Genomic DNA, 20,345 nt, shown 5'->3' on the forward strand with positions numbered 1-20,345 from the left:
GGCCTTGGGTGATTATATATCCGCGTACAATAAAGCGAGAGGCTACCAGGCAACTTCTCGCTAAGAGAAACAGAGACATCGCTAGAAACAGCTGACTACCGGAATTCGGGGTTCCGGAGGGGTGAGTACGACGAGGAAGGCACTTGAACCCCAATTGGACGAGGGCTTCCCCATTATACTCGACGTGCCCAACGATTTTACACGCACTTGACTCCATTCTACCTATCCACCAGACGTAACATTATCGCGACTGTATGACCCGATTTTCCACGACCCAACGTTTTTAACGTTCCAACGCCCTATGTATATTTTATTCAATCAAAGCAGTGTATGTATGCAAACTTTAAAGATATATATAATGCTCGATTAGAGCTGTCTTATTGGTTCAATTTTTGCTTGAATACTTAGAACGTTATGCTTTTTTTAGTGATGTTAACAAGTGGTAGATTCAAGCTTTTATCATACGAGGTTTTTACCCACTATGCCCCGAATGTCCCATGAATTACGAGTAAAGGTTAGTACAGCAAATTAAAAACTAGAGATGCTAGGTGGGAAACGGGGACAAAATTAATTTTAGCAGGACGATTTCTCGATTGTGAAACAGACTGGCTTTTTTTGAACAACGACGACTGGAGAAAGCATCACGCTCGAAAGAGGTGCACACGGACATGGTTGTTCAAGTATTAACGATAACTCGAGGTGTCACTTTGCGCGTCGCTTTCACACGACCAGGTTAGTTATTACCAACCCCCGGCACGCGGTGCATTCATTCGCGCAGAAGGCAACGGAATATTTTTACTCCGCTACCGACTATAAATCCGTTATCTCGGCTACGCTTCGTGACGGATACGTCGTATTTCAATCGACGCACAAATAGACTCGACAAAAAATTACAACCAGTTTCGACATAACACAACGTCAACTTACATTCGACGATTCTGTATACAGAGCCTGTTGTCTTCCATTTTTCAGAGCGGAACTAAGGGATGAATGATTTGTTTGGGTCGTGGCTACGCGATCAACGGGGCGCAGAGTCTATCGTGTAAATAGAACGGGAAGAGCGTGGTGTCCAAAGAGATGAACAAGAAACAAAGAATGTGTTTTCAAGCACGGCGTTCGATGTGATCCGTACGTTGACCGTGAAACATAACGTTGAACGATTTAGCCCCAGCGTAGCGAGAGAAGCCGGGTAAACTCGATCCACCACGCCTTTCCCGACCACGTGGCCTTACTACCGGACTGCTCTCTCTCCCCCCTAAGCATCGTCGCTTCTATATTTCATCACGGCTGTTATGATAATCGCTGTACGAGAAAGAGAGAGATAGCGACAGAGTGATATTATGAATGTAAACTCACCTGCTATAGCCATCCAGGGGTAGAAGGTATGGTTGGCGGTAGGTTGCTGATGTAGTTGCGTGGCAACCGGTTGGCTCGCGGACGAGTTCAAACTGCAGGTGTTCCAGGACGACGTGAGGGACCTCGAGGAACTGTTGTTACCAGGACTCGATGCCGGGTCGCCGCCTACGAGACCACCGTAGCTACCAACCCTCGTACCTTCTGGGGTACACGCCGAAGGACGTACGACCGAATTGCTCTGGCTGTTCGCCCCGGAAGTCGCTGACTGCCAAACGTCCTTGACAGCTGCGGCTGCCATCACAGCAGCATAACCATTCTGATGAGCCGCAGCTTGGTCTTGTTGCTTACAGTCCTTAGTTGCTGTGGTCGAGTACGAGGATGTGGTGTGCCCGGTCGCTTCAGGTGTCGTCGAGTAGAGTTTGCAGGCCGTCGCGACGCTCGCGTCGTATGGTGAATCTTGCGGTGGTCTCGTATTGGTGCCTCCACCCGGATGGATTCCCAATGACGACGAGGTGTGATGATGATGTTGCGTGGATGCGTAGGGAGACATGCCCAAACCAAGTGGGAAACTTCTGTATGCCGCTGCTGTAGCCGGATCATGGTGCTGACTAGCAGCTCCTGTTTGATGGTGGTGACTTCCGTAGAAGCCACCCGCAGTCTGCTCAAAATACGAGTTCATTATCCCGGGTATTTTGAATCACTTGCACTGAAACACCGACACTCGAGAAACAAAGCGATAGACGATGAGTTTTGCAGGTAACCTCGTGAACTGTTTGTAGTTCGTAAAGTGTCAAGAGCACACACACGCGTGGCTAGTCACGACCGATACTAGTCCATGCTCCGATGTGATCGATTCGAGCTAGGTTTGTTCACCAACCCAATCGTTTCACGAATAACAACGAAAATCGTCTTGTTCTGGTTCTATGTTCCGCAAATTCGCGCCAAAAGTCGAAAGGCAAGCGCGTCACGTTGAGCACCGATACGCTGTTTGACGCGGCTGGGCGACAGGTGACAGCGTCGACAAGGGACAAGCAAACGGGCATTAAACCGTTTCAAGTGGTCATAAAAGTCATCGGTAGGTAGAAGCGGTTTTACCCAAAGTGTCAATGTCAGTAGGCCGTAGGAGTGTAATTCAGAATGGGACTCATGGCAGCGGCGGGGGCTTTTATGGACTTGTTATGGTTATCGCTACCGGCACGAGTATAAACCGGCGGTCTAGGTGGTAGAAACGGGCGATGATCGTTAAATCGTTACGACGCAATAAACCGGGGTAATAAGACGAGCTATAAAACTGCCTCTGTGGGTCTTTCTACCGCGTGCGCGCCCGTCGACGGTTCGGTCGGCCGGCACGCGACGATCTCCCTCGCGGACACCTCTCTTTCTTTTCCTTTATCTTTCGATAATGCGTGTATGATTTCTGATCAGTCAAGCACGGGGCCCAGGGTGTCTCGAAATGTCGGCCGGTCTATCTTTTAAAAGGACCAAAGGAATCGCTGACTCTGTCCGCACTGCACTAGCACTAGTCGAAATGTGACTTCGCTGACGACTGTGAGGTTCAGTATGAAGCGACGTACGAAGGGGATCGTAACGAACCACGGTATGCCAGTGCGGTGGTCCACGGCACACTACCGCTTTTCTCGCGCCCCGTGTACCGCCACTCTGTACCGTCCTCTGTCTCTTGCTCGCTCGTTCGTCTCCTTTCGTCTCTCTCCTTCACCATCGAGTTCTCCTGCTTCCACAACCAATTTCCCTCTCTCTCTCCCATCAGCCCTCGTTTCTTCTCTTTCTCTTTTCCACTATCATTCCCTCTCTTCCTTCTGACCGCTCCTTCTCGCTTGTGCGCACACACTCTTCCACGGTGTGCTATGTGTTGACGAGGAACCCACCACTACTTTCCTCCTTGTCTTTCGCGTGTCGACCCCCTCTCCAATGCGATAACCAACTCCTCTCACTTGCTCCGTCATCGCCGTTCTCTCCCTCCCCCGCATATAACGCCCCCTCCACGTTTGCTCACTCACCCTCTCATTCCATCTCGCTCCACCTCTAGACGATGCGTTTCGTTTTGTCTCTTCCACTTTCTTCGGCTGTCTCTCTTTTTCCTTCTCCCGATTAGATTTCACGAAGCCCCCTGTCGACCGCTCGAGCAACTCAACGACGTGCCGCGAGATTAAATTCGTACTTCGGTGCTTGTCGGGCTACATAAGATTCGACGCGTACTAATGGACAAGACAATAAACAAAAACATGTACGTAAGATAAAAAGATCGAAAAATTAAAAAAAAATATAAAGGTTTCAAATTGACCAAGAAAGGAGTAACGAAAAGACTGGCGTAAAAGTAAGATTTCGAGCCGCGCCGAAAAAAAAAGGGAAAGACGAAGAGCGAAACAGGTAAAAAAAGAAACTAAAAAGAAAATGAGAGAAAGAAAGACGCGAAATTGCAGCAGCTAAGAGAGAGACAAGAAGTACGATCACGCGTCGTTGGTACAGAACGGAAGGGGGAAGAAAACAGGGTGCCAAGGGAGGAGGTTATGCTTAAGGACCAATCAGAATTGAATTCGTCACGAGTACCGCGCCGCCACAGCACGAAAATTCCTACACTATGTGAAAGTAGTTCCAAGTTGGAACGACGCCCATGACTGGTTAGGCGCCGCCCCGCATTACCCCCGCCAGTGAAAACGCGCGAGCAACCGTGGATACAGACACGGTCGGCTGCCGTACGGTAGAACGAAAGCTGCACGCCACGCGCGTCACGCAATGTTTCCTTTCCTCTTCCTCGCCGCTCCTTCCCTCTCCGCGATCTATCCGTTCGTGGGGATACGTGCACCGCCACCTCTGAGTTTCATCGCGAACTAACGTTGCCAGATCCATTCAGACGTTCAAACGACCAACATCAACGAGGCACCTTGCGATTATCGTTATTGGTGAAAGCGGTCTTGCGAATTGACTCTTACGTGCGATCGTTTGATAGACAAGCTACGAAGAGAGACAGAGAAAGGAAAGATAAACAGGGAAAGTATATATTTCGTAGGCACGAGGCACGTCCCATCCCTGTAAGTTCCGATTCCAGCTGAACCGGTCCGGTTCGAGCCTGTCCGATGGTTCGATGATGACGCGATTGTGAGTACGAGCGACACGAATGTTATCATAAACGTCTTTTACGAGATACTTTAGCGTTTTACGAACCAATTAGACTACGGTCGTACAATTAAAACGCCGTAAAAGTGAGCTCCTCCGTGAGGGAAGCAAGTAAGCACCGTGGCGCGCGCCGCACCAGTATCGGGAATGTTTATTGGGATGTAAATGTCGCTGGATTATCGCCCCCGCGGTTCGCACCTCGTAAATTATTCCGTAACGAGCCGAGTAATGCCCATCATAAGCTGCTCTCAGGGACCGGACCGGACTATTTGCTCGCTCACTTTTGCCATTATGAATGTTTAGGACACAACCCGCCTACTACTTCGCGCGTGTCTCAAAAAAACAGTTTAAACGTTCCCGTTTCGCAGAATAATAATGTTTATGAAAACTAACACGCGACTACATTACACCTAGGGCTCGCATCATTTATTACTTTTTACAACCATTTACGAGGATATCGTTCTTTGTTCACGATAATAGTTGCAGCTCATTTACTGCTTTCGTTATGTGTTGTGTATGTGCATTTAACATATGCTACGTTTTACGACATAAATAAATATACTTTGTGCATGTTTCAGAAAAGTTACAAATTTCAATTTTTAAAATAAATATTTTGCATAATAACGTATTCAAGTAGAAAATGTTATGTATTATATATTTCGTTTGTTAACGTCTCGAAAAAGATTTACGACTCGTTAAAGTAATCATGAAATGCCCGGATTGATGGAGCCCTTGATGAAGTGACTCGATGCAGTTTTCGCTTTTGTGGGACTCCGACAGGTGGCAGCCCGTTTGCTTGAAAATCATGACGGCAATAAACTCCGGTTTTATGACCACTTGAACAGAATCGTAAAAGTCAGGGCCTTTAAGCTTATAGCATGGTAGGACGCGTGTCGAATATGGTGGGGGCGTGAAGAGAGCCACCATAACGCCGAAGAAGGGGGAAGGGTGTCAGGGGCTGTGTGGGTAGCCAAAATGGGCCTAAATGCCCCTTTTAAAACGCCATTGAAGATAACCAGCCAACCATCAAAAGGAGTTTATTTAATGACCAAGGTTGTTCTCACAAAACCGGACACTCTCTGTAGCTGCTGCCGACAATTATTTGATGGCTTCATGACTATTACAAGTTGTTTTTCCTTATTTTTTGTCACAGTTACAAGCTCAACCGTCATCTAACTAATGTTATAAATGCTTCTATTCAATGTTCGTTTCACAAAGTGAGATAAACGGTAAGAAAGAGAAGTCTACCATGTGCTTCGTACAAACGAGAAACTTTTTCAGATTTAAATGGTTTAACTCATTCTTCGAAAATATTACAACTGCTTACATTAATCTTAAATATTGCTCTGGTATTGCCTTCATTTCACCGAAAGCATTCATTAATTTTCACGGTCAAATATTGCCATCAATAAATCTAACCACGTATCAGAGAATATCATCAAGAAGAAACGATAGCATGCAAGTCAAAATGGATGATCGACATTTTCCTTATGGATTTCAAACAAAACCAAAACAGAAGAAATATTCGAAGATGGTGGGAGGTATTAGAGGGCGTAGCTATAGCAACGGGAAGATGGACACGAAAGCAAAGAGGCCGTTGCACCCGAGTCGAACAAATCTGTACTCTTGCTAAACCAGCACCCATTCTTCATCGCTCCAGTGGCTTTGGCTCTTCTGGTCTCTCCTCCGGCCATGGTTCAACGCACTGCTTGGACTCTCATTTTGGTTGGTCTTTCTTTCTTCCCCCCTTTAAACCCTACTGTGCGTTCCCTACTCGTTTCTTTCTCTTTTGCTTTCTTATAGCCTCCTCCCTCCGCCTCCCCAGGGAGACCAAGGATGAATATTCGATCATGAACGAGCGTCAGAATTTCAGATAAGCACGATTCTCGTCGTTATTCGCGCGAATCGAAACTCTTGGGGATCAACCTGTGATATAGGAGCACTCGCGGCGGTAGATAATAATGGCGTACTTGGGCGGTGCATTGAAGCAGAGTACACGTTTTGCATTACGTTAAAAAAAAAGAAAGAGAACTAAAGTGTGTATACATGGTTAAAAATGGTTTTACCAATAGATCGGCAATAAATCACGACAGTCTTTAAGTCCGTAATAAAAAATCTACAATATTCTCTGCTTAACTGGACTGGACTAGAAAAGTTTATCCAACACACATCACTAAGTTTCGTTTCATCGGTAGACGTAAAATTTCACTTTGCACAGCTTTAATCACAGTTGTTAAAAAGATACCCACAAGTATACATATCGATCCTTAGTACATCAACAGGATCAAGTGGCAAGGACACGGAAGAAGTCCTCTTTGCCATCTGGCGGTTTCCTGCCGTATCACCTAGCTGCAAAATATCTTTCGCAGTTCTCTACACTTTTCACAGCCGATATTTTCGGTCCAACCAGAAATTCACTCCCGTCACAGACACTTGTACGATACAGAAACACTTTCCTGATTGCACTTCGTGTTCAAATAGAAATTCCAGTGTGGCGCTTCTAATGTAAAAGTGCCAAGAGAAAATGTATATTGCCGTTGCCAATCCTTTTCGTGCAGCTGCACTCGTTAATCTTCAAGCAGGACGTAAATGTTCGAATAACTGAACGGATCAACATTCACGAACAGTTTAGCACCTTTGGTCTATGAAAAGTGAAGTTTCAAAATTAAACAATATAATGTGCAAGAAAAAAAAGTATTGAAGACATCACCTACATCGACGTAATTGGAGTCTAATTTATTTAAACACAACTCGAGGACTCGTTAAGCTTGATCGCTGCCTGCCTTACCGGTTGGGTAACCGGTCCAGCAGGGCACAAAACATTAAGGCGCGTTCATACATTCCATTCAGGACGTTTACACTTTTTCGTCACCGCTGTAAGCCGGACAAAACGTCGAAATTACCGACTAACACCTATACTTAATACTGTCGTTCAAATCATCCCGTCGTGATCAGAAACGTTACTTTGCATGCAGAAATAAATCGATGAAAGATAATTGGACGAGCCAGCTGCTCGGTTAACTCAGTCCTCGATTTAAATATTAACAACACGCATTCTACACGGTATCGTGTTAAATCATACACTTCGGGGCCTGGTTTCCATTGTCGACTTAACAAGTTCTATTTCGCCGCGACGAAACATAATTTGCATAACCGATTTGCAATTAAAAGTGTGTGATGAATAACTGAGTTAATATCTTTTACGCGTGAAAATCGTACTTATACGGAGACAAACTGTTAGATGATAAATTGTTCACTCATTTGGTACAAAATTTATTTAATCACAACTGTTAAATGTTTTTTATCACAGCAGTAAGAAGGTTAAATTACACTCATGCAATAACTTACGTAGTACTCTGCCATTTTATTTTCAAAACTACATTTTTTTTTTCAAGAAATACAAACACATCAGAATCCTTTGCTGCTGCTGGCGGCCTGTTGTTATCGAAGAAACAATGAAAGGAGAGCGATAAGAGCAAAGCTCTCCGCTCAAATCCTATTGCATTGTGAAACTGGGGATGTTTGGCTATGCTGAAGATGTACCTGAAACAGACGCATCAATTCATCGAGAATCACGCGATCGAAAAAATCGATCGCGTTCATCTCCACCATGGTTCTTTCCGGAAAGAATAGGTGTTCGGTATGGTTTTGGGCAGGATATCCTTGGATCCACCAAGAAAGTAGGTGTCATTCACACAGAGCACAACGCACGAACTTCGCACTAATTCACTATCATAATTCATTTTCCTTATAAACATGTCAATCACTTTTTTTCACACCTTGCATATCATATCTGATAACTTTTTAATTACCAGGACAATGCCAAAATATGATACTTTCACACACTAGAATATGTTCATTACATACTTCACACACATTTTTAATGAAATAGTAGCGTCAATCTTTTTTGAAATTCATTCGGGCCTTCGATTCTCTCTCCCACTGACCCCGTTTCTCGTTGTTACCTTTTTTGTTGCCATTCTCCTGACCTTATTCTCCATACTTTTTGGACATGTTTGGTGTCAATGTAAAGGTCTCGATCTCTAGTTTTGCAAACAATTGGCGAAAATAGGTCAACATGGATTAGATTTCGAGATATTTTCAAAAGAATTTATTGATGCAAATTCATTCAGAAACTGGTGTTGATTTGTCGATTCAAGAGTTCAAGCGATCCAAAATTGCGCATGTTGTTCATGTCTTGCCTTCGGCATTCACCTGCAGTTCGCCTGCAGGTTTTCTAGTACAACATACACACACTATATTCTGCACTGTAATCGTCGAATAAATTGAGAAGTCATACATTTAATGACTTCATATGTTTCACACACATTTTTAACGAAAATACATAGTAACGTCGAACTTTGTTGAAATTCATACAATATACAAATAAGATATAGATACTGTACTGTATTCGTCGAAAAAATTGAAAAGTCGTACATTTAATGGAAACCAGGCCCGTTTTCAAACATTCATATAACTCAGATATTAAACAATATAACAAACGCGTAAAGTTGCCACTCATTAATGTGTTATCAAGATAACGAGTAGTAAGTAATATACAATAATAATAGGATATCGAAGTAACGCGAAGTAACGAAGAAAGTGTATTTGCCACTACAAAGGGGATAATAACGGTTGGTTAGAAGTGGTTGGAGTAGCCGAATGAATGAGTGGCAGCTTACACGTAAACAAACAAGTATCAATGCGTCCAAATTGAAACATAAAACGAAATGAATGAGCCCATAAATACTTAGACCTAATGGTAGGGTGCGGGTAAGCTATTGCTCGAAGATCGTTACTTATGCGAACGTTGTAAGAGAACGTGCCCGATACCTCTGTAAATACTGAACTGGCTTCTTTTTAAACGATACTTCTTTCTTTTAATCAAAATTCTAACGCCATTACATTTATTCTTAAACATTTAATACTGAAGACTGAACACTTTAGAAACATAACGTCACTATGATATATTCAACAATAAAGGAATTACGAAGTCATTGTAATAGCCAATTTTATAATAAAAATTTGTGTCCCGAATCTTTTGCCTACATTTCAATAATAATTTCTGAAATTAAAAGCTTCATCGTGAATAATATACGATCAACACTTTAATTCAGAATATTCGTCGTTCTCAATATTTAATAACATAAATTTTAAGACAAAACACGTCTGTTTTAATTTTTCTTGCGTATTCGACCCTTAAATACTCTCTTTGTTATGAATGGTTAACTATAAAAAATATCAGAAAACGGTTCAAAAAAACTTATTCAGTTTAATAAAAGCAACTTAAATAAAAAAAATAAGTAAAGCATTTATTTAATCACAACTGTTAAATGCTTTTTATCACAGCAGTAAGAAGGTTAAATTACACTCATGCAATAACTTACGTAGTACTCTGCCATTTTATTTTCAAAACTACATTTTTTTTTTCAAGAAATACAAACACATCAGAATCCTTTGCTGCTGCTGGCGGCCTGTTGTTATCGAAGAAACAATGAAAGGAGAGCGATAAGAGCAAAGCTCTCCGCTCAAATCCTATTGCATTGTGAAACTGGGGATGTTTGGCTATGCTGAAGATGTACCTGAAACAGACGCATCAATTCATCGAGAATCACGCGATCGAAAAAATCGATCGCGTTCATCTCCACCATGGTTCTTTCCGGAAAGAATAGGTGTTCGGTATGGTTTTGGGCAGGATATCCTTGGATCCACCAAGAAAGTAGGTGTGATTCACACAGAGCACAACGCACGAACTTCGCACTAATTCACTATCATAATTCATTTTCCTTATAAACATGTCAATCACTTTTTTTCACACCTTGCATATCATATCTGATAACTTTTTAATTACCAGGATGATGCCAAAATATGATACTTTCACACACTAGAATATGTTCATTACATACTTCACACACATTTTTAACGAAATAGTAGCGTCAATCTTCTTTGAAAATCATTGCCGAAGGCCCGAAGGGCCTTAAGTTCATTGAACTTAAAAAAGAAATGTCAGTTTATTGCCCTTACAGCAGTCACTTAAAAAAAATTTGTATACACCACACACTCGGGTGCTTCGGGTGCTGTTACACTTTCTGCGATAATAGTTCTTAACATTTTATCTGACTCACCCTGTATAATTTTGCATGCAACACGGTAAATTTTTTTTATGAAAAATGATATTTTTTACCCTTACAACCTGTAAGTTGCTTTATATTATGAAAGTCCTATCTCATATCACTCACACGATTCATTACAGAACTTTGTCGTGTTTCAACCACTTTAGAATGAAAGCTTCTATAAGTACGATCTGATAAAGAATTCGTATCACAGGTTGCACAAATTATTTTGAGTTCATTTTTTAAACAAAGTTTCTCTCATTAAAAAGAAAAAGTGTACAGTATCGAATATATAATTTAACCTGCTGCATTTTATATTCTTACAGAAAAATATTAATAACATTTATCATGGCTTATAAGCTCATTCATTTCGTTATATGTCAATTATCATTCATTTCTACCGCACAAGCTTTAGTAATTGTTCAAAAACTTACCTATCTTTATCCTGGCTTACCTCACGACATCTCAAGTAACTGCTGTCATCTGGATCCGGTTCTGGGTTCTGAAAAGGACAAACGGGATAAAACGAACTATCCTTCTACGAAACTACCAACCGTGTTTGATTAGAACGTATACATCAAGATGGAGAGAGAGAAAGTGATTTTACTTTGTACAAATGTGGCTATTGAAGCGTGTAATCAGTAAAGCATATTTAATATTCATTTGGAACGTATAAGGAACGACGCAGTTTCGAATTTACAATGATTTTCTGTTTCACGGGGTACACTGATGGTCTTTGTGCGCTGGCTATCACGCGACATTAAGATTCCAAGAGGGAGGGCCTGTCTGTGACAGACGACCGTGCAATGCCATATTCGCTGCTGCTTTCGTCTACGGATCTTAGCTCTTAACTAATTCCCCCTTGTTTTTCTGTGGCAATGAAAAAAAAACATTCCAGCTTCCAAGAACATCACCGGCAAGTGATAGCGCTTCAACGACAGTATTGATACCGCGGAACGATCGCTTCCCATTTTTTATTACGTCAGACTTCTTTTTTACTGGTAATCGAATATGACGACAATCAACGAACCACGAGTTCTTTCGTTTCGTTCAAAAAAAGCGAACAGAAAGATGAAAAACTTTGCAAAATATACAAGCTGGGACCAAAATCGTGGTATGAAAGAGAAAATACTGCTACCCCGCGAGTAAATATAATTTGTTCTTCTTAAATTCTATTTTCAAAAAGGCACCTTCAAATTTTATTCATATTTAGAAAAGACATTGTAAATTTAATTACATAAGCAGATTTTCGAAAAATTTATTTGGTTCTTTCGAAAATGAAGCTGTAAATAAAAAAAAATAATAATTCTAAAACCAGCAGGATTATTCAGCATTGCTTGGGTATCTCAGATTTATGATATTCGTGAATATTTAAAAAAATACCAATTTATCTTAGTAAATATCATAGAAAAATAAAAAATGTGATATATGCCGGAAAATACAAACAATCATAAATATAAATTATAGAAAAAATATGCAACATTTCGTTTTTATATAATAATAACATTCTAACTCATTTGTTGTAATCTGTATACGCGACGTTTAATTTGTTAAGAGGGTTAAAAATCATTTAAACGCAATGGCGGTGAAGTCGCACTAGACACTCCGAAAAGGAAGGCTTCTGTTAGTATCGCAAGATAATTTAACGCGTCTTCTCATACAACACCTCAGCGCATGGCCCATATAACGAGAGGGAAACTTAGACAGACCACAAAGTTACAATCAGCCCAGTCTATTGGGCCAGATTATGGGAGTTAAGTGTTACGTAACGAAACACATCGACCGTACATATTAATACCTGCGTCGTTGAACTGTGGAGGGATCGTGCCAGCAATAACAATAATGCATTTCTCCGTGGCTTAGACTGCGCTATATACGCGAGCGCACGACATGGATTTGCAATTCAAACGTCTCTAAGCGTAATACATATAAATCGAGAGGATACTTTGACCGAGAAGGAGAGGGTACACGAACGGATGGATACACTGTGAAAAGGAAGAAAGGAAAAATTAGCTTTCCGGAAAAAAAAGACAAGAAAGGCACCGAGGGGAATAATTTACGGTGAGCGTGTCTTATTCCTTTGTCAATTGAAAGGATAGGAGGAAACGTTATTCTGTGTAGTGTGCGGTCGTACAGCCGAAACCATGTTTGTTGAATTTAAATGAGATTACAGGGACTTCTGATTTGAAAGAAATTTAAATAAAAATTAATTTAAATAGTTTTGAAAGAATAATTAGTGATTATACGAATGTGAAGAAATTTAAACTATATTAGTCTCTTCCATTTTAAACTTTGCTCAACTAATTTCAATAAAAAAACCATTTAATTTCCATTGTAACGGGGGAGATAATTGTATGTTTACTTGTAACAGGCACACCTAATACAAGCATGAAAATGAATCTTTGCATAACGCAATTAGAAAGTATTAATCATCTTACTTCCTATTTTTAAACACACAGCGATAGGTCCACACATTTATCTCTGTTATCATTGACCATTATAAAAAGGATAATTTTATGCAATTACTGGCCTAATTAATTGCAATTTGTTAGGTACATTGTAGTTGAAATATTTAATAAACCTATTTCATTGAATTTTAACCTCTTAACTTAGGAGCCCGAGAATAATTGGGCAAAGTACACTTGTTAGAATATAATTGTTAAGTTAAGAGGTTAATATATTCAATTATTGAATTGCATGAATGTTGTTAACGTGCAACATATTTATGACATTTTAAGAAGCTTCACAATAAAATATATACTGAGAAATATTTCACATGTGCTTCCATTTGTTTATTACTTCTGAACGATAATAACTTTAACATAATCAATAAAACAAGTTAACGTCTTTTCATTCATTCTATTTGTTACAACAGCTGGTAACAAAATGTGCATATATTTTATTGTAACACTGTGTTTTCACATATTTTACCACACCGTAATAAATATTTTACGTACTGAGTCTGTTCAATGTTAAATACAAAATATTATGCTAAATATTATGTAATATTTTGTTAGAATTATTCATTTTTATAATTTATTCTGTTGATTTGATTCAATTTACACCAAAAAATTCATTATTTTATCTTTTTTATCAAAGTGAAGTAGCAAATTCTGCTTTCAACAAAAAATTTTGGTTAAATCAGTAAATATGTAAGTTTTCTACATACATATATTATCAAGTTTTAATTCCTTTTACATCTGTGCATTAACATTTTACTAAATTTCCATGTATATAGCCTTCGAAACAGTTTTTTAATATTTTCTATAATGGCATGTAATTTTTTACCTGGCCATGCTTGCTGATTTCTCAATGCGATGCAGAATCCGTTCTGTCTTCCACATCTTCAATATTTTCAACACTCCGTTCGCGATTAAAAATTAATTTATTACTACAAAGGCAAAAAAAGCTAATTATATATAATTTAATCTCATTAATAACGCAATTGCGCACTTCTTGTTCGGAATCTGACCCACCGCGCGAGGCACAGCCAAGAAGAAGGATAACGGTCGCACTAAGGCTATGGACCAATCAGAAGAAAGCATGAAAAGCTCAGTTAATATATCATCAAATTATCTAGGAACTTGTACCTTTCACATGTTGATTATGGTCTAGTTTTCAATAAAAAGCCTCGTTAATTTTTTTTCTGAATTCGCATAGCAAGTAATATTTTAAAATGAAATAAAGTATAGCTGTTTAAAAGACAATAATAGAACCACAACCGTAAAAAATTGTAATGAATGTCTAGTGAACGGCTTTCAGGTATAAAGAAGGAGAAAGAAAAAATGAAAAGTGTCTTTATTAGGAACGCAACCCGCGCCGAATTTGAACGAGTGTCTTTCTTCTCAATGATCGTTTCAGGTCCACCATCATGGTCTTCTACATGGTGGTCGGTTAAAAAGAGGGCGAGGACTGAATTTAAGGATGTTCTAGGAAGGGGACGCGTTTGAAAGAAAAGGGGAGGCCTTCGGGTCTTTGTGGCTGGGATACCTCCACTGACAACTCCTCCTTTAAAATAGTTTCGGTTCGGCTTCGTTTGTTTCACAATCAGGTTGAAATTTTGGCCGAAATTATTTCCACCAAAATTTAAAAGTTTAAGAATTTTAAAGTTAGTAATTTAAAAGTTTAGGAATTTTAAAGTTGGAAGGAAATATATCTTTTACTTTGCAGTTTAGTCCTCAAAATACTTGTAAACTTTCTTGTCTAGCACTCTTCCATCATTTTTAAGGTCAAGGTTGGCTAGAAAAACTTAGAATCGTCGGACTTCGAAAAACTTTGGTACATATATTATTGGTAAACGTCAGTGACAATCTCTTTTAATACAGAGATTATGTAACGAAAAACAAACGTAAACTATTCATTAAAATAACGATTTATTACATTATTTTTAAAAAAATTCAATAAAAACTTAATGGTAGTCTATTCTTAATCAAATTTTCTTGTGCTTGAGCGATGAGTATGTTTTTACGAATCTTCAAGTGATACGACGACGTAAAAAGGAACAACACGACGAAAGTAGAAACATTTACAGTTTCGGCTACGAGAAAGTTGCTTGGTCCGTTCTTCTCATGAATTAAATATTTCATTGTGTAATACACCTAGCGTGCTGTTGTCGTAATGCACGACGGCCAGCCTATCAAAATGATAAGAAATGAAATATAAGATAATGCTTGAATGCTCCGAGGAAAATTCAAATTTTTAAACAATAGCGGCATTAGCAGATAATTAAAAGGAGCCGGTTGAAGCAGAATCAAAAGAAGAAAAAGAAAAAAGTAAAGAATCTGTGTCGCTACGAAAGATTTAAAGGGAGAACCCAGTTGGAAGGGGGCGCAAGTCGACGGGCGAGACTGTACATACGGAGAAGGCCTGGAGAAGTGGGTGATGAATAATGGATGATACGACGTGGCTATCTCGTGCCCGGTATAGCCTGTAGGACTTTACCGTAATGGTCCGTAAATTGCTGAACCGTAGGGATAATGAAATCGCCGTGGTTGGCTCTGTAAACGCTTCGTTATTACGCGTTTCTGGTATCCTTGCCCGATCGTAGTTGAGAAGTTATCAACTGTGATATTTCTTGCGATTAGGGGTACGCAAACAGAAGCACAACTATTATTTCACTTCCAGCTACAGTGAAAAGAAAATAACATTGACACCATCGCTATTTAAAACTTGCGATCTAAATGTGACTTTTATGTAAAAAACGAAAACAATAAGCAGTTTTTATGGGGGAAAATAGAAATACACTGAATATAAAAATGGCCTTAGCTATCTCATTTGATTGATTCAGTCTGGCAAGTTTAAGTTGAGAAGTGCCTCTCGTTTTTAAAGACAATAAGGGTAGATTTCGCATTACCTGCAACGAAGCTTATCTAGTCAAAGCATTTCTGACCTCAATCGCGGAGGCAAATACGAGGGTATCGTATAATCATTCCTTTGATGGTCTTAAGTAAGTGCAAGCAGGTAGGTAAGCCAAGCAAAGGTAAATAGGCGTGCCGCAATGTTTGGACAGTACTAGCACCACGTGGCACGCCCACCTAATTTCCCTAATCTGCCATGCAAATCGACGGCATTAGGACTTCTCTTTACTCTAGTCACTGAAAATTTCATAACAGGTAAAACCTCCCTGCGGGAGCTACGGTGCGCGTCTAGACATTCATCCTAGGATAATTCCTATCAACTACAACAAAAGGAAAGTGACCTGGCTATAAACCACATTATTATTGTACCTCTCGCCAAGTCAATACCTAATCATATTTCATTTTCTGTGACGAAAGATATATAACCTCAGACTTAAGCAGTGAGTCTATAAAGTTCCGTGAATGGTATTGTAAGTATCAATGAGCATACTATAGAAATATGTATTTACATAAGTTGAATGCCTTGAACTAACATGTTGTATAGTATTTTATTCTTCTAATATTTTTTATGAATATAAGTGATTTTTTGTCATTGTTGAGATCATTCGCCGAACTTCATTAACACACTCTGTATATAGCTCAACCAATTCCAGGTGTCGCTAGTTTCTTATTTGTAAGATAATCATACTGTCTGCTGATTTTATCATCCAGATGAGTAGAAATTGTTAAATAGACGAGTATCGTATGAAAGTGAAACACGAACGAGAACAGGTCTGGACGAAAGGAACATCGCGATACTTGATATAAACTTCTTGTATAATTATTTTACGTTGTTCAGTGTCTATCTCCTTAATGCACTGCCGTGATGCGCACATTAATGGCGTCGTACACGATAACCCTAGGCGCTAACAAGAAGTGACTAACGTCTGAACGTTTTCAGATTAACCAGATACGTAGCAATATAAACGAACTTCCGGTGCGTGTGTGAAGAACACGTTACCAGCAAAAAATATTGCATTTTTAATAGCGCGCGAAAAACTTCTGGAAGATCAATATTCGCCATGTTTCTTGCTGATGAAATGAACATATTCTTTACTGATCCCGTAACATGTCGTTCGTTTTACTTAATAAATCATCAAACTATCACAGTAATTTAAATGTGATATTTGTCTTATATAATTTCACGTTTAGGTAGAACAAAGAAAGAAAGGAAGATCATGAATTAAATTTGTAACATTCATACAATAGTAGCATGATATGTTACTCGTCGACTAAAATTACGACTCGGCAGATAAGATATCTCGAATAAATTGGACTGCTCTTCACTGCGGGTATTGTGACTTTTATCGAGCGCAAATTGTATCAATAAAAATATGTTTATGCCTTAATACTTTAGGCACCATGTCAACCACATCTGAGACATGTGTTGGATTTTCAGTAAATAGTAAAAAGTTCAATTCAAAAGGTATCCTAGCAATCTAAGAAGGTATCTAAAGGTCGAAGCGATGCAGCGCAAAGTACCCTAGTGAAAAATATCGATGAAATTCAAAGCATTTCGTATAAGTCAGTTCGAAAGAAACAACGATGCATATCACGGAACCATCCGGTTTAGACTTTGTAATATTACAAACGACTCGTACGGTTAACTGTACGTACGATCATAGAAACAATAGAAGTGAGATAGGATCGCAAAGCAAAAGTCGTGGATTATCAGGGTAGGCCAGTGCTCCTAGATACCCTGCGCGTAGGCTCGGCCAGAACAGGACAAGACAGGGTCGTGCACGGGGTACGCGGTGTACCATAAGAGTGGCGACGTGGGCTGGTAGAGCTTTTCATCAAGTGGGTTCATCGGGGCCAACAGAGTCTCAGGAATGTGCTTGATCTAAAGAAGTGCTGTGTGAGTCCCACTGGATTGAAACCGAAAAGAAAGAGAGAAGATACAGGCTGCTCGGAGAAACGGCAAAAACATGATCCCCCCATTAATACTATCTTCTCTTCTTCTTTTTTTCTTCCTTCTTCCCTTCCATCTTCGGAGAGGTTAATTTCTATTTATACGTGTTTTTGAGATACATATATACTCTTATAATGTTAACAGACTATTAAAAAAATACTATTTCAGACATTTTAATTGAGGGTTAAGGAAACACTGCTTTCGGGCAGGTGTATTTTTACATTTTTCGTAAATTTGACACTGTAATTCCCACAATTATTTAAAATATACATGTGCTGAAGTATGAACGTAATTTCAGACCACAGTACAACTAAGTATAGTGCAAATGATAAAAAACCGTGTGAAATTCATGGCTATCGCAAAATCGGTGAGTTTATCGAAATTTTGCCAATGAGTTTATCTGAGATCAGAGAATATTTACTAGGCTTACTTTCCTACTACTTCCAAGCAAAGTGGACGGTAGCTACGCAGGGGAAAACATTTATCTGATATATAACACGTTTATAAGTTCCGTGGAGAAGCGAGGCGAGCATGAAACTCAAGCAGAAGTACTCGGCTTGATAGGCAATGAAGTGTAAGTGGATATGTTTCGCGATCTGCTAAAACCCGATGATATCGGTGTTCGTCTCCTGTGCCGGTGAAAATAAATGGATGAATCAACAAATGTAATCGAACTTAAACGTCACGATTATTCGCTATATTGTTTTGTCGAAAAGAAACACTGTATCCAAATTTATTTTCGACAACTTATGCTGTCTGCGCCATAAGGTTGAAACAAAATGGTTAAAAATACAATTGAAAGAATGCTTTCAAATTCTCTTGGAAAAATAAATTGAACTTGCAATTCCAATAAATATGTTTCTGCTATTGTTCCAGCACGACAACGGTCGGCGTAGCATAATCAACGACCGGAAAATATCAGCGATTAAACGGTTGAAAGAAAAATGTAACGTTCAGAATATAGCCACAGTGTGTAAGAGTAGACACAAGAAACTTGGTAGTATTGTTATTTTTAGCATTCTCATTCTTCTAAACAGCTTATCGTTTTTCTTAATTCTTTTGTGTAACTTCACCCTCTTAAGTTTAATACATCTTTATGTTAAATTCTCTGAATATTGTTATGTCTACAAAATGAGGATAGTATTATAAATTCCAGGATAGTTTATCAAAATACCTGAACAGTAGTGTAAGGCAATGTTGGCAAGGCGTGCAGGCAGTGTAAGTCGCCTGAAGGTTGCTAGGGTTGCAACACTGACTACCGTGGTGCATCGCGCTCAGCTGACACACAAGATGGCTGCCTGTGCCAAGGGCGTGGCCGTGTACCTCGCTACGTTTCTACCCGTTCACGAAAACGTTTTTTTTAACGAAACTCCGTCGACAGGAATGGAATTCACTTCCGAAAAAAATCACCGAGTTATAGCTTGCACTTCCACATCGGGCACCCGTTAGCTCACCCACGTTGTTGTTGTTGCCCGCGACGCGCACACCGTGTTCAAACGGCAGCCATCTTAGGATTCTCCTTCCACCTTCCGCGCACGGTCCATCTGTCGCAGCCTCTCTGCTACCTTATCCTTTTTGCTCTCCAGGCTTTTCACCTCTTGGTATCCTTTGGATTTCTAGCCTATCCTTAAAACCGCCTCTTTGACTCTTGGATAAGAATCTCGGTTACTAGCGTGCAATTTAGGAAATCTTCCGCGAGACGGGCCGAACTATCGTTTTACGACTGCTTTAACGATCAATAGTGTTTGATTTTACAAGCAGCCTATTACTAGGCTCGCTGGAGTTGTTTCTGTAGGTCTTTTAAAGCAGGGTACTATATTGGAATGTTCTAAAATTGTTCTAGATTTAAAAAATGTCTTTTCCTTTGGACATTTTTAGTTTATGTCATGTTAAGGATTTTTATTGCAAAGTTTTAAGGGTAGAAACATAGAAATAAGTGCATCATTTTTGCATTACCAAAAAAGCAAGCTGCGAAACTTTGGAATTCCCCTCTTACGCGCGTCTTTCACGCAATTCGCCCTTACCATCGTTCCCCTCCTCTACGTCCCAACATCCTCTACCCCTTCGCGTCAAGCAGCGCTGCGCTGTGTGAGCTTCGGGAACGCACGAGGATACATTTTCGTGCGTGTCTTTTTCGTGGAAAATCGACGACGACGAGAAAGAATAACGAGGATTTCGAAAGGCTTGTATATATGTCGGGGAGTCACCGTGAAACCAACGAAAAGCCAAAGTGGCAGGCGTCGTCGTGTCAAGAAAAAAAAGGCGGCAGAAGTTCAAAAATATTTGGGGTAAGTGTAGACGAAACAGTATGCGATTGTATGTACCCGTTTCTGGCTAGGCGGCGTGAGCTGGTTTTCGGTTCTTCGCGAGGCAGGCGTACCAACCGGTCTAGCGGTGGGAGATTCGGTGGAGGGAGTCGGGCAGCCATCTTGT

The 20,345-nt window shown here is 40.0% G+C and overlaps 1 protein-coding gene across 7 annotated transcripts in view; it reads right to left on the reverse strand.

Moving 5' to 3' along the window:
- Positions 1-19,470, reverse strand: part of Ubx (ultrabithorax) — a 150,910-nt gene extending 131,440 nt beyond the window's left edge. For 6 of the 7 annotated variants that reach the window (XM_034326969.2, XM_034326971.2, XM_034326967.2 and 3 more), the window contains exons 1-2: positions 19,087-19,470; positions 1,357-11,106 (exon numbers count right to left, since the gene is read on the reverse strand). In XM_034326969.2, coding sequence (XP_034182860.1) covers positions 1,357-2,035 — 679 coding nt within the window. In that variant the 5' untranslated portion in view covers positions 2,036-11,106; positions 19,087-19,470. Of the gene's footprint in view, positions 1-1,356; positions 11,107-13,892; positions 14,071-19,086 lie in introns of those variants that run through there. The other variant, XM_034326968.2, reaches the window with a different exon arrangement.
- Between the last annotated feature and the right edge of the window lie 875 nt (positions 19,471-20,345).

Source organism: Osmia lignaria, chromosome 14, assembly GCF_051020975.1.
Source record: "Osmia lignaria lignaria isolate PbOS001 chromosome 14, iyOsmLign1, whole genome shotgun sequence".
Lineage (NCBI taxonomy): Eukaryota > Metazoa > Arthropoda > Insecta > Hymenoptera > Megachilidae > Osmia > Osmia lignaria.